This window comes from Vombatus ursinus, unplaced genomic scaffold (assembly GCF_900497805.2).
Source record: "Vombatus ursinus unplaced genomic scaffold, bare-nosed wombat genome assembly UNPS02008961.1, whole genome shotgun sequence".
NCBI lineage: Eukaryota > Metazoa > Chordata > Mammalia > Diprotodontia > Vombatidae > Vombatus > Vombatus ursinus.
In genome coordinates this window covers 10,932,818-10,953,788 of record NW_020948739.1, presented here as the reverse complement: position 1 = coordinate 10,953,788, position 20,971 = coordinate 10,932,818, and the positions used below count along the sequence as shown (strand labels likewise).

General features: G+C 32.0%; 1 protein-coding gene across 34 annotated transcripts in view; it reads right to left on the bottom strand.

Annotated features, from left to right (window-relative positions):
* RIMS2 (regulating synaptic membrane exocytosis 2) overlaps positions 1-20,971 on the bottom strand; it is an 850,283-nt gene that overhangs the window by 250,021 nt on the left and 579,291 nt on the right. The window contains exon 27 of one of the 34 annotated variants that reach the window (XM_027849888.1): positions 5,352-5,441. The exons of the other annotated variants lie outside the window; for them this stretch is intronic. Coding sequence (XP_027705689.1) covers positions 5,352-5,441 — 90 coding nt within the window. The remainder of the gene's footprint in view (positions 1-5,351; positions 5,442-20,971) is intronic. 34 annotated transcript variants of the gene reach the window in all.

The following is a 20,971-nucleotide window of genomic DNA, read 5'->3' as shown; positions in this document are numbered from 1 at the left end:
ACAACAACCCTGTGAAGAAGGAGGTAATACATTATTATCATCCATATTTACAAATGAGAAAATGGTTCTAAGATGTTAAATGACCTTTTCATTATCACAAAGCTAGTAAGTGTCTGAGGCACAATTTGAAACTAGAGCTTGAGATTTCAAGTTCAGTGTTCTTTTCCATAAGTCATGCTCTGTCTCTTAAAACTAATTTATTAATATTTACACTTTAAAATGTTAAGATAATTACAAATCATAAAATCATCTTGTGAAGTGAGTCATTATTATTAATATTTCAAGAGTAGAACCAACAAAGATAAAAAGATTATGACATGGTTTTTTAGTCACACAATGACTATTCTGATAGTAACGAAGTCAGTCTGTATTGGAACTTGCGAGTTACCAGTTTTTAATTAACACTCATATAAGAAAATACAAATAACTGCATGGATATATTATTTGGACTGATTTCACAGGTATTAGAAACTCTGGTGAGGAAATCTCCTATACCAACATAGGCTGATACCTTTTCTGCAATCAATTTTCCTAGATTTTCCAGCCTTGAGGATTCAGAGGATAAGTACCTTGCCCAGAGTCACACAGATAGTACATATAAGATGTCAGACTTGAAACCTATATTGTCCTTGCTTCAAGGTTAGCTCTCTATCCATTATAATACACTGCATCTTTTTGGTGACACTACTCACAAAAAAGAAATAATATGTAAAATGGAAAATTAAGACGTATGAACAATAGAAACCTAAGCATATGAGCAGTACATCTATGTATTAAATATGTATAAGTCTATAGAACCCTTATTTGTTCCACATGTGCCTGCATGTCATATGTATTAATTTTTTTCAGTTCCAAAATGCAAGATTTTAATCAGTTCTCACCTGAATTCATTTTTGTTAAAATATATTAAATTTTATATATAAAAATGGGATAAATATATTTTTTCATTCCTCATGTTTTTATAAATTTCAGATATGTTTCTTATCACAGTAGAAGCAGATAAGTCATGAAACATTAAAGCAAAGCTGATAGGTAAGTAGGAATCTTTTATAAAGATATGTTAGGTATAATTATTCTTACCTGGGTTCAGATTTCTGAAATAAACACTATTCAACATACCTTCCATGTCTGTTCCTAGTTCTCCTTGAGCTACCAAAAAAAATTCATTTTTATGTCTTTTGGGTCTTATGTCTAAGGCAAAGTATAATCTTAGAAAATATAAGAAAATTGACTCAAAATACCACACACAAAAAATTGAGGATTAAATTCAATATGAAGGATCAAAATATAGTTAAGTGTAGAAGTTCCATTATCTTAATCATTTCTTTTTGTCTATGTTACTGAAATATTCTAACTATTCTTCTTTCCATCTGACTGCTCTCTAAATCATCTATCACATCAGTGCCAAGTAATCATCCTAATGTACTACTCTGAACACATCAATCCCTTCATCAAAAGACTCCAGTTTTTTTGTCTTCCAAATAAAGCATAATCATCTGATTCTGTATTCAAAGACTTCTACAGCCTGGGTCCCATCTGCCTTTTCAGTCTTATCTCGTACTTCTATCATGCATGACTGCTGTAGTCACTTCCTTTAAGTCTGAACTCAAGGGTCCCCTCTTTCACAAAATCTTCTTTGACCCCTTAAAGGTGAAAGTGATAATTATCTCCTGAAATTTCTCATAATATTTTTCACCAGGACCTCTTTGTTCTTACATAGCTCTTTTCTGTTATTAGAGTTACTTGGGCATATCATTTTTCAACTCTATTTACTCCTAAAATCTCAATTTAATGAACCAAGGCTTCAATATCTCTAGTATATAAAAATTTAAGCATATGAAATCCAGCAGCAAAAAAATCTGGTTAGTAACTGTGAGTTTAGCACCTAAATAGGAATAATAACTAGTAAATAAAAAATAATAAGTAATATATATACACATATATGTATATATGTCAGGTTTGCAAATTGCTTTACACTTATTATCTCACTTGGTCCTAACAACATAACCTTGTGAGGTGGTGCTGTTACATGCCCATTTTACAGAAGAAAAAACAGTAATTATAATTATCAATTTTAGCCTGCAGAAGAGAGAAAACGCTCCTCTCTACCTTCTTTCTAGAGGCAAAGGAGTATGGGGATAGAACATAGCATATAATGTCAGGCTTTGTTGATACTTGGTCAATTTTGTGGTGTTCTCTTTTTTATCTTTGTTAAAACTGATGGTTCTCTGCAAGAGGAGAAGGGTTATATGTGGAAATGAATGTGATGTAAAAACAAAATACATCAAGAAAATTTTTAAAAGAAAATGATTTTTAAAATTTAAAGTGCTATGAAAATTTGAGTAATTTCATGTCTTGAGACTCAAGGTTCCTCTTATGTTAAAAAAAAAAGGAATTGACCAGATCTCTAAGGCCTCTAGGAGTTCACAGTCATTTGATCCTATATATGAATGCAGCTACTTGGTTAGAAAAATCTATAGAGAATGAATACTTACACAATGTTTACACATTTTGACTCAAACAATTTTTTTCCTGTTCAACTAAAAAATCAAAATATAATTGACTACTTAATACTGAATTTTATTTCAATTTTCCTTCTATATGTTTTCACAAAACCATATCTATATGCCAAAATAATAACCAGAAATTGCCAAGCTTATGTTTGTTTTTAATTAGCAATTATAAGCACAATGTAAATACTTGAAAACAACTGAGGATGCTACAATATTGTTACTGCAGACTTCACATAAACAATCTTTGACTAGGTTCACAGTTCATGGATGTTGAAGATTTTAAATATAGACAAATAAATATAGAATGAAATGTTTTTGTTTTGGTCCAGACCTATAATTTCATTGGTGTAGGAATTTCAGGGGAGGTCAGTAATTGCTCTGCAACTTGTATTGGACAATTGCCTGGGGTACTAAGACATTATGTAACTTGTTCAAAATCATACAGCCCACCTTAGTGACTAAAATTCATGGACTATTCGTTTTATTTTAGTGTTGAACTTACATATAAAATAAACAAAAGCCTGACTTAAAAAAAAAAGACATATCTGTTGAAAATTAAAAACTATCTCATACGTATCCTAATACTAATCTGCTTAGGAGACATTCCGCTAAGATACATGAAATAAGTGCAGTTACAAAGTATTTAAAGCATTTCATCCAAAGAACTGATATTATTTTCTAATAAATGTCTTTAGAATTTGGCAAATTCTATTTGAAAAAATATAAAGTGGCTTATTTATTAATAAGCAACCCACAAAGACTATGATTAAGAGCATACTGATAAAACCTAACTAATCCTTCTTTATCTGGTACATGTATAATTCTCATATTAATGTTGCTTTGTCTTTGTCAGAGTTTAAATACTTCCTTTGTCTCTGTAAAAAAGTTTAAATACTCAAATAAATGTAACTTTTTGTTCCAGCTTTCTTCGAAATATAAAAACAATTATGTAATAGAACTTTCCTAGTTGTGACATTCCATACTTATTCTTTACTTTTAAGCTTAAATTTTAGGTATTAAGAACATGTTCATTACCTGGAAAAGTTTTCTTGCCATATATGATCATTCATGAACATACCCAATACCATAAAAATAATGAATAATTTTAAAAATACAAAAATTAATGCAATCACCATTGCAAACTTCACATCAAATTATATTTGATTAGCAAAACAGAACATATAACATATAGAAAATAAAGTATTATTTTCAGGATAATTTTATGATTTTGCATTTATGAATAATTTTAAAACAATAAATCAATATATTTGGTGCACTATTTTAATATACAGATATTCATAGATCCACAATATATAATGACAAATGTATGCATGTATAAACATTTTCTGTGCCTACTGAAGTAATTCAAGATTAATTAACTTTAAAAAAGAAAATCTATATCACAATGTGAATTCAGGGGAAAAGCTTTCAAATGCACTGAAGTTTGGCATCACATATTACACATTGACTCTGCATACATGTGTGTAGATATATTTAGAGACATGCCTACATATATATGTATAGTCTCAAAATGTGTATTAAAACAATGTAACTTACAAAGCTATATACAAACCTCATACAGATACATGTGATTAATGAAATTGGCTCATTAAGATTCATGAAATTTGTTTTAAGCAAATTCCAAAGATAAATATCATAGAAAGTTTTAGAACGATTTACACACAGACACGCATATACACACATATGTATGGAGAGATATTATATGCAAATTTTACTATATGTGAATTTTGGAATTTGCTTAAAATAAATTTCATAAACTTTATTGAACCAAACAGTTTTTATTTATCAGATCTATCTGTATGATTCTTAAACTTAGGTTTGTATATAGCCCCATGACTTAGATTGATTCAGAATACATTTTGAAACATTTTTTTCCTGGAAAAAAAGAGTTAATAGACTTGCCATAATGCATATTAAGTGTGCCACTAAAGGTAAGTTTTTAGATCAACTAGATCCTACAGTTAAATAGTGTTCAAAAAACTATATGCAAGTTAATAGGAATGATGCTTCTGGAATCATTTTAGGGATTTTTATATCAAGTGGTTATCTACCTAATCCATATTCTGAAAACCTCAATGAACTTTTTAAAATGAAAACTACACAGTACTATTTTCTATATACTATACTTTTCTTTCTTCTCCATTCTGATGTTTACTTTTTGGCCATTCTAATACTTGCTCAAAAATCTCTCATTGAAAGCTAAAAGAAAGATCAAGTTTTAAGCAGAATATTTTAGTGCTTGTTAGTAGAACTAAATGGGATGGTTATTAACCATTTGTTTAATTAACAGTGCTAACTTTCTCCTGCATTATGGATAAATAGAAGAGGAAATGTTTTGATCATGATATAAAATATTATGCATTATGTATGTGCTAACTAATTCTGACTATGAAATAAATATTTCATAACAGAAATATACCATATTTGCCTAAATGGAAATAAATAAACTTTTTAGTTAACATTTCTAAGTTACAGTTTCAGGCTGGCAATTACCTTACTATAAAAGTTATACCCTAGAGTGTCTGACATATACAAACCAGAGAACCAGAGTAATAAAGTAGTACCCAAGTATATGGTTAAGTGTGCTAACATTAACATTAAACCAACAGTTTTTCCCACACAACATGTAACTACTTTTTCTAATCAAGGATAGAAATAAAGTGTGCACATAACTAATCTAAATGGGCTCTACATACTAAAAACTGTCACACCGTGAGAAAAATAAGATAAAAAAAAGCACACACTCATTACAAAAGCATGAAATGCAATGTTTTTATAGTCTCATGCTTTTATATGGTTTTCCAAACCCTGACAAACCTGGCTCAGTTTGGTGTTTCTTTTTCGGCAATGGTTTGTCATCAGCTATTGTACCATTCACCTTTTTCTGCTGGTCTTCCCATGTAACTTCTGGCATAAACCAAGAGAAATCAGAACTTGTAAGAAACATTAACAGGTATAAGAAGATACCTAAGAGCATTTCAGGGAACTTAATATATACAAATAGTATTCTTGGGACAAAACAATTTGATATTTCATAATGTAGGGACATAAAAAACCTCTTATAAATTTTCACATAATTTTTCAAGCACCCTTTTTAGTATACATTTTAAGAGAAATATATTATTATTATGAAATAATTTATACTGCCTTTCAAAATCCAGTGAGTTAAAACGTATAAATTTTAAAAAGCATTTCAAAATCTATAAAATAGATGAAAAAACTAAATTGCATTTAAAAAAGTTTATAGTAGACTGCTTTGCTTGACGTTGAAAAGCTAACCCATCAACAGCATTTTACTACTCCATTTATTAGAAAAATATTAGATACAAAGTTTAAATAAAGAAAAAAATGTAAAAGATTAAAAGATTTTTCAAAAACAAAGCAAGGGAATAAAAGACCCAGAAATGGAAATGTCCAAGTTTCAAAAGTTCACATGTATAAAATGGTTCGATATTAAATTTGTTAATGTCCTCAGTACCTTCATTAATGAGAGAAATGTACCAAACTATATGCTAATCAATTCTATAATTGCCTTATTAAAAGAAGATCTCCCATAAGAATAAGTCTCAAGACTTCTTTAGTGGCAGCTAGATAGCGCTGTGGATAGAGTACCAGACCCAGAGTAAGGAAGACTCATCTTTCTGAGTTCAAATCCTGCCTCAGACACCAGCTATGTGACCCTGGGCAAGTCACTTAACCCTAGTTTGTCTCCACTATACTGCACAGTCTCTTCTACTCTCCTGCCCCAGTAAATAGACATTTAGAAAATATAAACTAAGTACTTTACAATGAAATGAAATGCCATGATAAATCTGCTTCCTCTTTCCTTGTCCCACTGCCAATAATAATACGGCACATTACAAACTCAAATATATGTAGTTATTACCTCTTTCAGATATTTGTACCATGGTTCCCTATCCACTCATATAAATAATTAGGAGTTTGTTATATTTATTATACATCTTGTCTAGTGCCTGTTCTAGGGGTAAAAACACATGGCATAAATAAGAACAAGTTTCCTCTGGAGACAAGATGAGACTAAACTGCTTATATTTGTGAGTAAGGAAGGCAGTTCTGGAGGAAGAGCATTATTAACATATCACTTGTATGAGCAGTTTACTTACATTGCTGCCGTCTCACATGAAATCAATGAATGATCAGAAACATTCATTTACATAAAGAAGCATGTTAAAGGCAGTTGCTATGAGAACTGAGAAGATTGGGATGTTAGGTTTTATTTCTGATGATTTAAAAAGTATGCTGTCAAACTCCAAGAACACTGGTAATTTTTCTGTAGGCACAAGATCTAAAATATTTGATCCCTAATACATATGAAATTGCATAATGTGTCATTTAAAGCAGAAGGCCAAGTGACATGCTAAGTAAAGTACAATATTCTATACTAAATAAATATTTACCCAAGTTTGAAACTATTTGTGCTTTCTGTTACTATTTGCCAAAAATATTGTAAAAGATTCCAGAAAAGATCCACCAAGTTTTTTCTAAAGTCAATATTTCTAAAATATTAATATACACAAAAATGTCTATGAAATGCTCAGTTGTTTTAAATGGAAATGTTGCTATTCACAAGATGGCAAACACAAGTCAAGAATTATACAACTCTCAAAGTAGAAAAATTTTTAAGAATTGAAATTTTTTTATATGTTAAGATATTGGTTCCTTCCTTACTGCCTTAAAACATGTCTAAGTCATCCTTATCTTTCAAAAATCTTCATGGGACTATCCTCTTAAGCTACCTTTCTAGATATCACCTCTCTTTATCAGTCAAAGTAGAAAAAGCTATCTTGCTTCCACTTGCATGCCTCTCATTTATTGCTCAACACTTTGCACCTGGCTTCTGACTTCATAATTTAACTGTCTCCAAAGTTACTAATGATCTCTCATTTGCCAATCTAGTGTACTTTTTTGCCAACCATCCTTCTTTCCTTCACTGTTGAATTAGTCACTTTGGATCATTCATCTTCTCTTAGATATTTTCTCCTGTCTCTGATTTTTCATTATTCTTTCTCTTCTGGCTCCTTGAAAATGAAATTCCATCTCCAGATTCCATGTATTTCCACTGACCATCCTCCATGCATGGAATTACCTCTCTCTTCTTCTCTTACTCTTGGCTTTCCTGACTTCCTTCAGTCTCATCTAAAATCTCACCTTCAGCATGAAGCTCTTCTTGGTCCCTCATTATGTTAGTGCCTTCCTTCTGTAATTATCTCCAATTTATCTTGTATGTATCTTGTTTGTACATAGTTGTTTGTATGTTGCCTACCCTATCTAACTGTAAGCTCACTGAGGGCTGTGACTATTTTGACTTTCTTTGGATCCCAAGCATTTAGCATGGTACTTTGTACATAACAAGTACTTAATAAATGCTTGTCTTGACTCCTCCCTGCCTGACCACTCTTTCTCAGTCTTTTCACTGATACACCATTCATATCATGCCTCATACTGGGAATAAACCAAAACTTTACTGAAAACCTTTTCTTCTCTCTTTATACCCTCCCTTGATGGAGTCATTAACTCCCATGAATTGAATTATAATTGTTATTCAGATTGCTAACAGATTCATAATCCAGCCTCAGCCCTACTCTTGAGCTTTAGTCTCATACTATGAACTGCTTATCGGGCATTTCAAACTCGATGTTTAGTACACATCTCAAACTCAACATCCAACAAACTCTATCTTCCTTATTCCCCAAAATTTCTCTACTTTTGTCGAAGGCGCCAATATTCTTCTAGTCTCTCAGGTTCATAACTTTGGTGTTATCATTAACTTCTTATTCTTCCTATTCCCAAAAACCTATCTTTGGTTTTGTATTTATATTTTATAGAGTTTGGTACATGGTAAGTGCTAAGTAAATGTGTAATCATTCACTCAATAATTCATCCATATCCAATCATTTGCAAACTCTTTCTATTTCTAACTCCATACCATTTTTCAAAACTTGTCCTTTCTCTCTGTTCTATACAACTACCACTTTACTTCAGGCTTTCTCATTACCTATCACCTAGACTATTTCAGTGTCCTCCTGACTGTCCTTCCTGCTTCCAGACTCTCTCTATTCCAACATATCTTCTGCATAGTTTATCAAAGTTATTTTCCTTAAGTGCAGAATTGACCATGTCATTCTTCTATAAGCTTCAATGGCTCTGTATTGCCTCTAGAATAAAATATAAACCCTTTCTTTTGATTTTTAAAGCCATTCAGAACCTGTCCCCAAGGTATCTCCCTAACCACATTACATATTATTCCCCTTTCACACAGGTTAACCTTCTCTGTTCCTTACAAAGGAAGTCATCTCTGTCTTCATGTCTTTTCACTGGCCATTCCCCTTCAAAGGAATAATAAACTTCCTCCTCACCTCAGCTTCACAGAATCCCTTTACTTCCTTTAAGAAGCAGCTAAAGAACTTGAAGGAATTTAGAAGGAATTCTAAATCAAGCCTGTCCTGATCCCTAACGATTTAACTACCTTGCATTGATACTTCAATTACTTGTAGATACTTTTTTCTATATATATAATGACATATGCACATCTTGTATCTCTTGACAGAATGCAAACTCCTTGAGAGAAGGTGTGTTTCATTGTTTTGTCTTTGTATCCCTATTGTGCATAATACCCGGTACATAGTTAGCTAAGCAGTACATATTAAGCCCTTGCTATGTGCCAGACAATGAATTAAGCACTGAAGATACAAATAAAAAGGTTAAAAGAATCTTGCCCTCAAAGAGTTTACATTCTAATTGTAAAGAGTCATCTCAATAACTAGATAGATAAAATATGGAGTAGAAGTAAAGTAATCTTGACAGACTTAGAAGCTCGGGGAACCAGGAAAGGCTTCTTGCAGAATGGGGGATTCAAGCTGAGTCTTGAAGTAAGTGAGGGAAGCTAAGAGGCAGAAGCAAGAGAATTCTAAGCTTTTTATAGGAGACACCCACTGCATGGAGGCATGGAGTCATGGAGGCTAGAGATAGAGTATTGTGATGAAGGAATAGCATTTAGGCCAGGTGGAACTAGATCTCACAGTGTGTGAACAGGAGTAATGTGTAAGGAGGGGTTAAGATTATTAAGAGATTTAAATATCAAACAGAGAAGTTTATACTTGAGTATAGTAAGCACATAGTGCTTATGAATTGATCAATTGATACATATATATAAATGTGTTAATTTGCAAACAGTTATGCCTACCTGCTAAAAGGAAAATTGAACATTTTTAAGTACAGAGAAATACCTGACTCAGAGCTTAAGATATTTAAATAAATTTTCCTGGAACCAACATATAGTGTTTGAAGACAAGTTAATTTTTTAAATTAATCTCAATTTCTAACAATTTCTACATCTATAAAATTCTGTATCTATAAAAATAGATGATTAGGATTAAGTCATCCCTAAGGTTCTTTCCAGTTTACAAGTAATGATCCTATGATTCTTTCAGAAGAAATTCTAGCTCTTCAAACTGGGTCTTCAGGGAAGGACCATCAAAAAATGTTAAATTTCATATCCATTTAAAAATAAACTACATAATAGAAGTTCATGGTGACATATACAATCTTTTTCATATACTGAAATGTTCATGTTTGCTGATCATTATTAAGTTCATATCCATGAAGGATTATTTTTTTAATTTTCAAAAAAGATCTGTTAGTAGTTTCTGCAGTAGTTCAAACAGTAGGTAAGAGACCTGACCTAGAGCAATAGCATTGGGAATGGAGAGAAACATAAAAGGTCCTGCGAAGTAAGAATATAAATTCATCAGAAAACATTAATAAAGTACATATGCTAGGAAATAAGTATTTGCCAGGCATCGTGTTAAGTGCTGGTGATTCAAAGACAAAAATGAAACAGTCCTTGCCTTCAAGGAACTTACATGCTACCAGGAAAGATGACATACATACATACATACATATATATATATATATATACAAAAGTTATACAAATTATGTAAATGCAAGGAAAGTAACTAAAGGTGGCTTTATCTCATAGCTAGAATTATTATATGAATATAATAATTAAGATTCAATAAATAGTGGTAAAAGATTATGATGCCCACAAGTATATTATATTTTTATATATATACATATATATATGTATATAAGCTATCCATATTCTCTTTTGCTTATAAATCTTGCTTTCATTATGATTCAGAATGTTCTCAGCCCAGGAAGTTTATTCCCTTTCTGATTCACTTCCTTTTTGCAACTCATTTTATGATTTTCATATGTAGTCCCAAATTACTCTACTATCATTCTCACTAACTCAAGTTGACATGAGATAAAACATAAGACACTCAAGACTATTTATGAAAAAAATTAATCTAGTCAACATAAATTTATTTGATACTTTCTATAATTAGAGCCCAATTCTGATTCCTAATCATGACTCATATTCATGCTTTTTAGTTAGGCAAATAAAAGTTTTTCTGAAATAACTTTAAAATAACTGCTTTTCTTCTAAGCACAGAGATCTATCATAACAATAACATATCACTATTATATTAAGAAGAGATAAACTATAATAATAACAATAATACCTTGTAGTTCCTAACAATTTATGCTTTTCAAAATGCCTTAACTGTATTATCCCTTTTGACTCCTATGAGATAAAATATTAATCTCATTTTACACGTAAGAAATTTGAACCAAAGAGATGTTATACAGCTGGTTCACAGTCACAAGTTATTTAGATGCAGAACTGAGACAACTCTACAAGGTGAAGAACATTTGATGATTAAATGCCTCACAGACTGAAAGAAAACTACTTCAGGCAGGAGCTAAGATGAATCCCAGATTTATAGTTTTACAGCTGTAAGGGACCCCCAAGGCCATATAATTTAACAACATCACTTTACTTTAGCTTGGTTATAGCTAATGTAACCAAGACTTAGGAAGTTAAGTACTTTCTTAATGTCACACAGATAGTTTGCATCCAAGGTAGGCTTTGAACCCTGGTCTTTCTACTTTGTCATGGAAGGTGGGAGGAAAGGAATGGCAATGGTATTTACCAAAGTTTGATCTGCCACTTGAAACTTTGGAAATTTTGGTAAAAGGAAAGGGAAGAAAGAATTAAAGGAAAGAGAAGGGAAACAAAAGAGTATAAAGAAGCATTATATTAAATGAGAAATTAGTTCCAAAAAAGAAAATTAGTGAAAGTTACCAGGACAGAGGAGTCACAAATACAAAGCAGAGAAATGATATGTTCCTTCTCTAGTGATGCTTAAAATCTAACAATAAGTATCTGCTTCAATAATAAGTGATGTTTCTTTGGCAGCCTTTTTAATTCAGAAAAAGCTACCCTGTTGTGAAAAGAAATTATTCTCTACTTATATAATTTGCATATTATACAAGTGACACAGTGGCTTTAGGTAATTTAAGCTTTTGAAATAGCTTATTTGACAGGTAGGAATGGCTCTTTAGGGTTTTCATTTCAATTGAAAATCACCATCAAATATGTCTGTAGCAAACTGGGTTTAATTTTGTAGTGTTTAGCTTCCTTTTCTTTTCTTTCTTTTTTTTTGCGAGGCAATGGGGCTAAGTGACTTGCCCAGGGACACAGAGCTAGTAAGTGTTATGTGCCTGAGGCCGGATTTGAACTCAGGTCCTCCTGAATTCAGTGCTCTATCCACTGCGCCACCTAGCTGCCCCTAGTGTTTAGGTTCCAAACTCTGTAATATTCATCACCTAGAAGATCTCAAGAATATTGAGAAATTGGATCCAAACAGATTTGGAGTATGGTTTATGAATTATGAAATCACAGTTAGGAACTGGACATTTTCGCTGGTATAGAGAACTCCCTATACTATCCTTTGCATCTTATAGTCTTAGTTGCTTAGAACACTAAAAGACATGCCCAGAGTAACTAGGTTATTGTTACTAAAGATAATAATAACAACCATAGGTATTTATAGCACTGTATTATCTCATTTGAGCTTCACAATCTTGTGAGGTAGCCACTATAGATATTGTAATCCCCACTTTATAGATGGGGAAACCACATATGTTTCTAAAAAGTTATGCGATTGCTCATGTTCTCATAGGAACTGTTAGAGACAGGATTTATGGCTCCAAATCCAATACTCTATCCACCACATCAAAAAAGTAACAAAGCAGACACAGAATTTCTTCTTTTCTAGTCAACTGGACATGCAGGGTCACAGAGGTACAAATTAACAGAGCTAGAATTCATACCTAGTGCTTCTGACTGCATAACAGTTATGGCAATTTATTTGTACATGTTTATCCTTAGAGAATATAAAATCTCTTGAGGGCAAGGACTGCTATATTTTTGTCTTTGTATCCCCATTACCTAGTAGAGTGCCTAACACATGGGGGACTTAATAAATGCTTACAGATTGATGCGAACAAAACTGTCGAGGAAGAATAGAAAAGACAGCTACTGGATAGTTATAAAAGGTTCAAGAACAGAAGAGAGTAACGTAACACCATAAACCAGGGTTATGAAACTGGTAATAAGAGAACAAAATAAGGATGGTTAGAGGAGCAAGTTTAAGGTTCCATAATGAATTCCATTTTGGACAAGTACAATAGAGGTACCTATAGGATATCAAAGAAGAGATGTGCAGCAGACAGGTAACAGTGCAAAACTGTAATTCAGAAGACAGAAGGGGTGAATATATAATTGAAGAAATAATATGTATAGAGATAATAACTGAAGCCATAGGAACAGATGAGCAAATCAATGGAGAAACTATAGAAAGTAAAGGGGGGCTGATAATAGAATCCTGGTGGCATTTGCACTAAAGAGATGGGGGTGATTAATCAAAGTAGACTGAGAATTGATCAAGGAAGACAGAGTAACATGAGATAAACAGTGTCATGCAAGCTAAAAGGAGTGTATTTCTAGAAGTAAAGGTAGAAATCAAGGATGATGAGGGCTGAGAGAGGGTAATAAGATTCAGCAGTCAACAGGTCATTGATAGCACTGTAAAAAAGAGTATATTTAGGTAACAATTATGCAAAGTAAAAGTCCTGCATAAGCCCATTAATCTTGATCAAATTTAATCTGGATATAGATTATAAAGCATCATAACATAGTAATGAGTGATGAACTTGGAATGAGAAAGTTCTGGTTTAAATCGTGCCGTTGCATGACCATGTACATGTTAACTCAAATTCTTAGTGTACTAGGAAATTTCCTAAAACAATAAATTACAGATGAATTGCTGATCTGTCCTATGAAAGGAATTACCACACCAGAAGTTCCCTCTATCAACAGATCCAGATTTGGCTCCCCTCCACCAAAGAAATGGGCTGCAGGGTTGTACTGTTTATAATTTATAAACTATACAAATTATAATCTATATAATAGAATTACATAGTAAATATAATTATATATTTATATAATTAATACATAAATTGTATAATTAATAATTATGACCATAGCCCCAAATATTCACATTAATTACTAAATTAATTTAGCTAGGCTTTCCTGAAATTTAGTAGTAAAGAAATGGAAACAATGTAAAGCAAAGCCAATGAAGGCTTAATTAACATATTTGTTACTGAATCCTATCATTGATTTTGTTTTGTGTTTTTATTGTAATTCATTAACAAATTTTAGATTAAAATAGCTATTTTAAATGTTTTGAAAATACTTCATCTTATAATGAGGAATGAAACAGAATGTCAATATAGTATTTTTTTAAATCCTTAAAAATTGTGATGATCATTTAGCAACTATTTTCTCCAAAATATGATTTCCTGCCATGATTACTAAAACAACTTTTCCCTTATTTTTAGTATCTTTTAAGATGCTTGTTTGAATAGTTTTTTAATCTTCTAGGTTGGGTTCCATTCATTTGAAATTTTATAATTTCAAATGGGATTTTTTTTAAAGAATGCTCTGCTCAGAAGCATGTCAAAAGCAAGAAAGAAACATGATCTATACATTTATATCAGGAAAATGACTTGAATTTTGGACAAACAACACACTTTACTTTTGGGGGCAGCTAGGTGGTGCAGTGGATAGAGCACCAGCCCTGGAGTCAGGAGGACCTGAGTTCAAATCCTGCCTCAGACACATAACACTTTTGCTAGCTGTGTGACCCTGGGCAAGTCACTTAACCCCACTGCCCAGCCAAAAAAACAAACAAACAAAAAACCACAACAAAAAGCACTTTACTATTGCTTAAAAAAGTAGTTACAAGCATTATACATATTAAACTGCAGAGTATACACACATATGTAGTCACTAATGACAATCAAAAACTTGCCTTTTTTCCCATCAGCCGGTAGACTTGACTGTTTTTCCTCATTATCTTTATGACATTAAAAACATACAAGTGATTAATATTTAAGATCATAAACTAAAAATACCACCACAAAAGATAACTCCACACAATATGAAAACCAATCCATGCACTGAGTTTGACTTTTCACATGCATAATCAGACACTTGTCTTATATAGTACTTGCTACTTATACAGGCAAGTGGTAAAGAAAACAAATGTAAAGCTAAATGATGTCCCTTTATTGACTTACTTTGAAAGACTGAAATTCTTTTATATTACTCATTATTATTAGAAAGGTTTAATTTTCAAGATAATAATAATTGTGACACAAACTTGCCTTTTCTTTCATTCACTGATGGACTTTGCTCTTTTTCCTCATCTTTATGAAATTAAAAATAAATAATGAAGATGATTAATTTTTTACTATTATTGACTTCATCATCCAACTAAGAACACAAAGGATGACTTTATATTACAATTACGTTACTTAACATTGCAATTTTTGCATTGTGTATAAATTGTGGTATTAATGTGAAAAAGAAGTAAAAAACAAAGACAAAAGAAAACAGAAAGACACTGACTGTACAACTTAGTGAAACTCAGTTAATGACTGTGACATTCTATAAGACGATAAGAGCAGAGTTATCCTGATAGTACTTTTAGATAATTAGCAGAGAAAAATAATGAACACACTCTACTTTAGTCATAAAATAACAAAACTTTCCTTTTCCCCCATTAACAGAACACTGGTGATTTTCCTCATCTTTGTGACATTAAAAACAAGCAATTATAATCAATAATGGATTTAAGTATGAAATAGCAAACTATGCACACTATGAAAAAGACTTTACCTGTGAAACTACAGGTAGAAAAAAGCATGGTGCTCACACAATTGCAGAGAAGACTGCATATTATACAGACCAATATGCATCTCTATTCATAATGAGGAAGTTACATAGAATTATTGGCTTAATGAAATTGCCTTTACAATTATATCTGTATTATCTAGAAAATGAATGTGAAAACTAGCTATTCAAACCAAATCAGAATTTGATTTGAAAAGGGTTTTAATTCCAAAATGGCAGTTAATAAATTTCAGAAGTGTCTAATATTATTCTTTAATTATGCAACACAATAAATTTCATTAAATGTCTCATTTTATGGATCTGATAGAACATTGGCAAAACTATGCTAGAGATGGCTAAGAATAGAAAAATCAAATTAATTTATTCCAAACTACTTAGTACATTATTATGTTAATACATTTAGTAATATTTTAATGGCCAGAATTTTTATGCATTTCCTAGGTGCCTATTATCTTATTCTGGATTAACTCAGGGAATGAGAACAAAATCTATTAATTTCTAATTTATTCATTATTTTCTATTTTCTAATTATTTAAATCATACTAAGAAATTAAAAATCCTCTAACCAGGTAACCACAGGAAGAGGTCAGTTGGGAGACATGATAGTGCATCATAAATATTAGAAGGATTACTATACCATAGAATTAAGAGTTGAGTGGGTTTTTACAGATCACTTAGTCCAATTCTCTCATTTTCAGAGAAGAATACTGAGGCTGATAGGTTTAATAACTTGCCCAAGATCACACAGGTTTATTAAATGGCACAGCCAGGATTTGAAATCCAAGGCTTTGATTCCAAATTCATCACCTTTTCCTATGCTCTGTGCTGCCTCTCCTTTTATTTTAAGTTGGGGTAAGAGATTAATACTAGTTGTCTTTCCTATCTTTTAAACATAAAGGTCAACTACTAAAAAAAGAAAGCTTCTGGGGAACTTGAAAGTCTCCAAATCTTTAAAATGATGAAAATCTGCGGTAAAGGGAAGAATCAGTATATTCCATCTTCTTGATTTGTCACTGATCATCACTAAAGATAAGAAATGAAGGTGGGTCGGTAGTGCACACACACAATGGAGGATAGCAGATGCAAAGGAAGAAAACTACTATGACACTTATTAAGTGTTCAAAGACCTAAAAGAAGACCTATAAGCAAGGTGGGTAGATCCTCTTTGGAGGACTTACAAGAGGACACGGACAAGACAATGATACTGTTTGCAATCTGTACACTGCAATATCTACACTGATAAAGGAGATATACTGAAATATTGAAACATGTAAATTAATGTCAATTCAAGACAAAAATTAAAGAAAATGCTATATCATTCAGCTTAATTAAACATGATAATTTACTTAGGGTAGCTAATATTATCTCTATTTGGACAGGTACAAAAATAGGCAATTAATTCTAGAATTAGTTACTAAAATACCATGTTGCACAAAACTTTTCTCATTTTATCTTGAAAAGTAACCTGTGCTGCTGTTGAATTTTTATTATTTTCAAATTGGGAGTGAAAATCGTGTGAAATTGAGTTGAAACAGAGCTGAAGCACTTATTTAAACAATGGTCAAAACGGACCTGCCACTTCCCCTTGCTTTTTTTCACCCTGCTCTTCCACTTCCTTGTTTTCTTCATTAAGTTCTGCATTTACGTTAATGAAAATGAGAAAACACATATATGTTGTTACTTGAACACACCCACACCCACACACATGCACACACAGACACGCACACAGAGAAGTATAAAACCCTAGTAAGAAGAAGTCGTTTTTCCTTTCGGGTAAATACAAGACCTTAGAAATTTTCCTTTAGTATCTCAAAATTCTGATGTGTAATAGATACAGGATGGTATTATTGCTCTATTATTATATAATGAAATAACAACCTTGAAAATGCAATGATTATTTTCATCAACAGGCAGATGGTTGATGGTCAAAAGAAGGGAAAAGACCAATGTATTGTTCTAGGCTTTTCACTTGTGATTCCACTTACTCTTAGACATACCATCATTCTAAAAACATATGAAGTCACTTTGAATTGCCAATTTTTTTAAAAGTCGAGTTTCAAAATAATTGCAACTGTAAATATGAAACAAAATAAAATACTAGGTGAAAAGCAAATGAAAATGTTAATGCAGCTTTCCCATATACTTTAGTATACATTAATACAGTAAATTTGAAATAAGATCAACTTGAAATGAAGGAAATAGAGTTGAAACAAAATAGAAACAGAAATCTAATGTGTCTAATAACACTTTTGTTGTCAGATGTTATTTCCCTTGCATGAAAATTAGCATCCTCAGGTTCTTTTATATTGCTGCTTTTGAATAGATGAATTATAGTATCTATGAATTTTAGAAAAGTATAATACTGCTATATATACAAGTTAGTGAAGGTATATAACAATCTATAATCATACTGATTCTTACTTTCTTGACAATGTGACATCTTATAACATAAACAATATAACTAAAACTGAACTGCTTTGTTCCTCTGCATTTATCAAAAGTATTTTAATTATAATTTTTCCAAGGTCAATATTATTAGTCATATTTTAGTTTGGAAAACTTAGGCATTAATTTTGACTGCTTTGCTTAAGAATACATATGCCTCTAACCACTGAAGATGTTAACAACAAATGTGAATGTTCTTTACCTAATAACATTAGTTCTTTTCCAAACATTCTAATTTAGAGTCTGTTAAGTCTACACTTGTTGTTATTATTTTTTCCTAAATTATTTTAAATGCCAGTGAATACAGAGATTGTTTTCAAATATTCTACAGTTAAAATACAAGATATTCTTCAAAGTTGTAAAACCACACATAAAAAAAACCCTTATTAATTGGAATCCAATTAACTTCAAACATTAGTGAGAATTTAAAACTATTTTTATGAAAATAGTGACATGATCAGCAATTTATTCTAAACAACTTTACCCTGATATCCTAAAGTTTAATGATCATTGGTTCTTAAATCATAACCCTGAAAACCTCCACCATTAAAGAACAAATACATTATGTTCATTATACATTAGAAGCAGAAAACTTATAATATATCATGGAAAGATTTTCAGAAACAAGAGATGAAATTAAAAAGGTTTCTAGTTAATGCTTGTAAGACCAATAATTACCACTTTCTTCTGGTTCTCCTCCTATTTCTCTGACCAGTCCTTCACAGTCACCTTAGCTGGATCTTCACCTAGATTACATACCTAGCCAATCTCCCATTTTCCCCAGGCTCTGTCCTGTGCCCCCTTTTCTTCTCAGTGATCTTACAAACTCCCATGGATAAAAGTATCTCTAGGTAGATGATGTTCAGTTCTATTAGTATCTAGCCCTATCCTCTTCTCTGACCTCCAATATCACATCTCCAACTGCATAGGAGGCAGCTAGGTGGTGCAGTGAATAGTGCACTGGACCTGAAGTTGGGAAGATCTGAGTTCAAATCCTGCCTCAGACACTTGCTTGCTGTGTGAACCTGGGCAAGTCACTTACCCTCTCTCTGTTGGCCTCCTTTCCCTCTTCTATAAAATGGGATAATAACAGCACCTACCTTTAAGGGTTGTTGTAAGAAACAAATGAGATAATTATAAAGTGTTTAACACAATGCCTGTCATGTAGTAATTGCTATATAAATGTTAGCTGTTATTAGTGATTATTATTGATTGGACATCTCAAATTAAGTGTGCTATAGACATCTTACAATCACTATATCCAAAACTAAACTTATTTTCTTTACCCCACAACTTTTTCTTCTTCTTAACTTCCCTATTACTGTAAGGGCACCATTATCCTTCCAGTCACTCAAGCTCACAACCTATGTAAACATCCTTGACTCCTCATTCTCCATAACCAGTTAGCTGCCAAGGCCCCGCCAATTCTACCTTCATAATTTCTTGTATAACCCTTTTCTGAACTCTGACATTGCTATCCTCCTGATACAGGGCCTTATCACCTCATAACTGAATTATTGGAATAGTTCATTGGTTGGTCTACTTGCCTTAAGTCCCTCTCACTCTAGTCCATCCTCCCTTTGGCTGTCATCATCTGAAAATGTAGGTCAGACCATGTCACCTGACTATTCAATATACTCTAGTGGCTCCCTATTACCTACAGATTAACTATAAAATCCTCTCTTTGTCTTCTAAAACTCTTCATAACTTTTCTCTTTCCAGTTTGCTGACATCCTACTTTTCAAGTATTTTGTGAACCAGTTATACTGGCCCTCATAATGTTCCTCACACAAAATACTCCAACACTAAACTCTGTGTAGTATCATTGGCTGTCCCCCATGCCTGGAATTTTTGCCCTGCTCATCTCCAACTTCTAGTTTTTCTCACTTCCTTCAGATCCAGATAAAATCTTACTGTCTTCAGGAAGCTTTTCCTTATCCCCTTAAAATTAATGTCTTCCTTCTGTTGATTATATCTAATTAATATTCTTTGTATACACTTGTATATAATATTTCCAATATATCTTGTTTTTGCATAATTGTTTGCCTGTTTTGTCCACCATTACTTTCTGAGCTCTTTAGAACAGTAATTCCCAGTAATTAGCACAATACCTGGGACATAGTCGATACTTAATAAGTGCTTGGTGATTTGACTTCATGGCACACAGTAGGTACTTAATAAATATTTATTGATTAATTAATTTGGCTGTTAAAATACAGGATATTCCAAAAGTCTTAGTGTAGTTAAACTTTAAGACCTTAAAAGTACACTGAAACTTTTAGAACAACTTGTATAATCCATTTTATTCTTTATGATGTTATTTAGTACTTGTACCATGTTCAGTGCCCACTAATTCTTTTTTAACCAAAGAAAATGTTTATGCTATAGAAGGATGAGGCTTCTTAGTGCATCTAAATAAGTAATTGAAAACCAAAAATGGGAAATGAGCAAAGGAAATGTTTTTATTTGTTTTTTTGTTTTTGTTTTTTTTACCTTTCTCTGTATCCCCCAAATTCAACACAGTGCTTGGTACATAGTAAGCACTTAATAAATGCTTGTTGACTTGACCATAATCCTACAAAGAGGCAATCATATACTTTCTACAACTTTAAAACATTTCAGTCTGATTCTAACAGGGATTGAATAACCACACTTCAAGAATCTTATAAAGAACACGATTACTAAAATAATGGTGGAGAGGAGCATGGAAGTCTCTATATTCAGTTGTTGAAAGAACTCTGAAGAAAAAAAAACACTGAAAATGGAAGAAAATTTTATTGTTATATGAGAGATTAAGTGAATTAATATCCAAATTTTTTTGCACAGTTGATGGTAACAGAGGAAGTAGCTAATTGACCATTTG